General features: G+C 47.1%; 1 protein-coding gene across 1 annotated transcript; it reads left to right on the top strand.

The window, feature by feature from the left end:
* Window positions 1–3,131: 3,131 nt before the first annotated feature.
* LOC119301029 lies at window positions 3,132–4,361 on the top strand. Its single transcript, XM_037577932.1, has 2 exons — window positions 3,132–3,661; window positions 3,752–4,361. The coding sequence occupies exons 1-2, from the start codon at window positions 3,417–3,419 to the stop codon at window positions 4,050–4,052; spliced, it is 546 nt and encodes a 181-aa protein (XP_037433829.1). The 5' UTR covers window positions 3,132–3,416; the 3' UTR covers window positions 4,053–4,361.
* The last annotated feature ends 343 nt before the right edge of the window (window positions 4,362–4,704 follow it).

Raw genomic sequence — 4,704 nt, 5'->3', positions numbered from 1 at the left:
TCCATCTTGGAAAATGAAACTTGGGAGATAACTGATCATCCTTATGGGTGCAAACCTATAGGTTGCAAATTGGTATTCAAGAAGAAGCTTAGGCCTGATGGTACTATCGAGAAGTACAAGGCACGGCTCATGGCCATGGGTTATACCCAAAAGGAAGGTGAAGACTTCTTTGATATTACTCACATGTGGCTCGAGTGACCACTATTCGAGTACTACTTTCATTAGCTGCCTCACATGGTATTCTCATTCATCAAATGGATGTTAAGACTGCTTTCCTAAATGGAGAGTTGGAAGAGGAAATTTATATGCAACAACCAGATGGGTTTGTAGTAGATGGTCAGGAAGGAAAAGTGTGCAAGTTGCTGAAGTCTTTATATGGACTTAAGCAAGCACCCAAGCAATGGCATGAGAATTTTGAAAGAACTTTAACAGCTACAAGCTTTGTTGTAAACGAAGCCGATAAATGTTTGTACTATCGCCATGGCGGGGGCGAGGGATTTATCCTTTGCTTGCATGTTGATGACATACTAATTTTCGGGACAAATTTGAATGTTTTTTGACTAAACACTATGAGGCAAAAGCCCCACAGGCATTTATCAAAACAAGGCCCCAAGTCTTACAAAAAAGAAAATAGGAAGTAGTAGCTAGCTAGGTGTTTAGAATTCCTACCTACAAAAATACAACAAGATATTTACAAATATACAAGAAACAACCATGTCAGATGGATCATGGCAGAGCATTGATCCATTGAAGGAGCACATGTTTGATTGAATCCTTCATCCTATGGGAGTGCAAGGTGATGTCATGGATAAACTTGGCCTTCCATCCACCAAAAGTTAGTCTGATGTGCCTGGAAATTTTATCATTCCTCGTAGTCCAGATACTCCATGCAGTGAGGTAAACTACTTCAAAGAAGAAAGGGTTCTGAAAACCCCTCTTAGTAGCCAAAATACATTCTCTAGGAGATAACCCCACATACCATTTGATCTGTAGATAGTTCTAGACTCTGTTACTGAATGTGCACCTGAAGAAAAGATGATCTCTATCTTCATGTAACTGAGCCACACACATGGGGCATAAATTGTCATCCTCCTCAGACCTCCAATGCTTTCTAAGAAGAATGTCTCTTGTTGAGTCTATCATTCAACACCAACCATGCGAAGACCTTAATTTTCATAGTGTACTTGCTCTTCAAAATCCATTTACAGGGATCATCATCTGGTAAATTTGCGTGTGCCAGTGTATAATAACTTTTGGTAGTGTAAGAACCTTTACCAGGTGTCCATGACTAGGAGTCAGGTTCATGGGGATTCCTCTACAATCCATGTAAGGCAGTATTAAGAGATACCAGCTCATCCATTTATTCATGAGATATGGGCAGTTGAAAATATGTGGCAATGTCAAGATCTTCAATAAAATCCTTGACTGAAATTTTATCATCAAGTGTAAAAGAGAAAAGTCTTGGGAACCTCTCCTTGATAGGCATATGACATCCATCCAAGCTCCAAGTATCATGCCAGAACAGAGAACTATTTCCATCATTGATTGTGATGATAGAATGTGACCTATAAACCTCATTTAAGTTCATGATGTCCCTCCACCATGAAGAGCCACACTGGACTATTGCATGGGGAACCACTCCATTATAGTAAGTGTCCCAGATCAGAGAGACCCAAGGTATATCAGCCTTATTATAAAACTTGTGTAGATGTTTAGTGAGCAAGGCTTTGTTCTGAATTGCAAGGTTGATAATACCCATGCCTCCTTTATCTTTTGGTTTACATACCATTGGCCAAGCTGCCAAAGATTGCTTTGAGGTATCAGAATTTTCTCTCCATAAGCATTGCCTCATTATTCTTTCCAATTGTTTTATAACAGCACCAGGTAGACTAAGACTAAAAAGGAAATAAATAGGCATAGAGGAGAGAACTGACTGTAATAGCTGCAGTCTAGCACCTTGGGGTAGCAGTGAGGAACTGGCAGAGAGTCTCCTTTCAACTCTATCAACAATAGGTACCAGCTCTTGAACTCTGGCTTTGGTAGTGCCCACAAGCAAACCCAGGTAAGTGAAAGGCAGTGTCCCAACCTGGCAGCCAAAAACTGCAGCCAATCTGATTGCTTCATCAGGTGCAACATTGATGGGAAAAATGCAAGACTTATGGAAGTTCACCTTTAATCCAGTTGATTTAGAAAAAGCAGCCAGCGTGTTCTTGAGAGCTCGCAGTTGGGCCTCATCTGCTTGAACTATCAACAAAGTATCATCAGCATATTGAAGAATTGGGAAATCTGGGTCATTAGATGGTATTGGAAGTGAAATGGGTCCTTGTTGGAGCATTTTATTAACCACAGATTGCAGCAAATCAGCAGCAATAACAAAGAGAGGAGGTGACAATGGATCTCTGTAACGCCCCGAGACCGATGTGCCAGGTGTCCTCCAGTTATTCGCTGTTGTTGTGTTGTCATTGCTTGCGTGTCATGCATTGCATATCATGTCATCATGTGCATTGCATCATCATGTTTTCAAAACTTGCATTCGTCCGGGTCTCCCAGTTCCTTCCGTGGTCCGTTCTGAGGCCAGACTCACTTGCACGCGCCCGCGGCACGTCCGAAATATTATTTTATAAGTGGCCGGAAAATTTTGTCGGAATGGGATAAGCGTTGGTGTGCGGTCTTATTATAGTGTAGGTAGACCGCCTGCCAAGTTTCATCGCAATTGGAGTTCGTTTGATGCCCCAACGATTAACTATAGTGGCAGTATAGCCGGTCTAATGTCAGACGTTTTCGGTCTCCGAAAACAGTCGCCGGGCCTCCCTCTCTTCTCTTCTCTCAGCTAGAGACCGTCTACACAGCCCATGAGCTACCGCCAGGTCCAACCTAACCTCTCTCATCAGCCCGCGGCCCTCCTCGCGCACGCGTCCGAAAATTGTCCCGGACCCGACCCGAGCAGTCGTCACCGTCGTGTCCCGATCATCCCCAAACATCTACAAAACGTCACCGTTTTCTTATTTGGGCTTCCTAACCTTTGTATCTCGGACCGTCCGATTTTATCGGAGGGACCAAATAGTCTAACATTTAATCCCCTGCTATATAAACCTGCCTAACCCTAGAATTTAGAAGCCCTGTCACATCCTCCCAGCCGCCGCCGCCACCCACTCACAATTCCCCTCGGGATCGTCCCGATCCAGTTCCACCCGAGATGAATCGAAGCCTCCACTTTCTCCTCGTTTCCCCTCCCGTCCAACCACCGCCGTCGCCCAAATCCTACAGGAGCCAGAGCTCCTCTGCCCGTGCGCCTACCTCTCCCGTAGCTCCCATGGCGCCGGGACGCACCTCGACCCCGTCGTCGACCCAACCGCTGCCGGCGAGCAACAGCAACCAGCAGACCATCCCGAGCAGCAAAAGGAGAACGAGCTCCCATGGCCGCCGCCGAGCCGCCCGAGCACCTCCTCCTCCTCCCGTCGCCGGCGACCGCGTCACCAGGACCCCGCGCCTGCAGACTCGCGCACAAGCTCCTCTGCTTCCTCACGCGCCACGACAAGAAGCAGCACCACCGGGGCCCTTGCATCATCGAGCACCACCAGGACCAGCCCCGGTGCCACTCCGGCCGCCCGAGCACCTCGTGCTTCTCCTCGTCGCGCCTCCTCCCCTGCGCCTCGACTTTGTTGGAGACCAGCTCTCTTCCTCCTTTTTCCTTCCTTCTTTTCCTTCTCTCTACGCACTCAAGCTCTCTCATGTTTTCTCTTCTTCATAGGGAACCGCGCCTCCATGATGCCGCCACCTCGTCCCCGTCGTCCATCAGCTCGTCGCCGCCCCGGGCCAAGCGCCTGCAGCCGCGCCCCCACCTTCACCCACCGCCGGCGAGCAGAGCCGCCGGACCGCGTCGCCGCGCTGCCGTTTCAGGCCGTCCTCCGCCCAAGTCCCGCTGCTGCCTTTCTGTCCAGCACCGCCGCTGCTCTATTTTCTGGCGAGCAGAGGGATGCGCTAGATGCAGTGCATCGCCGATGTCCAGATCGAGAGAGGAGCAAGGTCGCCCGGTCCAGCCCGCGCGTTGACTGCGCCACCCTGCTTCGATCGACCTGCGAGGCCCAGCACCGCTTTCGGCCTGCCCGGCCTGCTGTTCTACCGACTGGGCCTCAGCCCGAAGTGAGAGCCCCAGCGCCCATTTTTTTCTTTATTTTGTTGGGCCTGCTCCAGTTTTAGTTTCGGTCCAGTGTAGCCTTTTTTTCAGATCTGTGAATTAGTCAATTTCCAGGGATTTGCACTTTTGCAGATCAGCCCCTAAACTTCATGCATTTCATTACTCACAAACGGTGCATCATATGTAAAAACTTTAAATATGAAACTTTCTTAGAATTTCGTCTAGTTTAATAATTTGCCACTTTCATCTATGTTTGAAATGCTTAAAAATGATGTTTGGTTAAATTTACTCGTATGCCATGTTGAAATGCTTTAATTCATAACTAAATAACCGTAACTCCGAATTTAATAAACTTTATATGTAAATGGGGTGGAAAAATGCCTAGTTTAACATGGTGACTTTACTTTGCATGTTTAACAACTCTAAAATATGGTTTAAGGCAGAACAGTACCAAACCTTAAAATATGCATATGGGGTTTTACCGGAATTGTTGTTCGTTGTTTCCGGCCTCATTTAAACTTGCCTAGATAGGTAGTTTTGTTGTGCTTCACTCCTTGCCATGTTAA

This window comes from Triticum dicoccoides, chromosome 5A, assembly GCF_002162155.2.
Source record: "Triticum dicoccoides isolate Atlit2015 ecotype Zavitan chromosome 5A, WEW_v2.0, whole genome shotgun sequence".
Classification (NCBI taxonomy): Eukaryota; Viridiplantae; Streptophyta; class Magnoliopsida; order Poales; family Poaceae; genus Triticum; species Triticum dicoccoides.
Note: the sequence above shows the minus strand (reverse complement) of the source record. Positions and strands in the feature narration are given on the sequence as shown.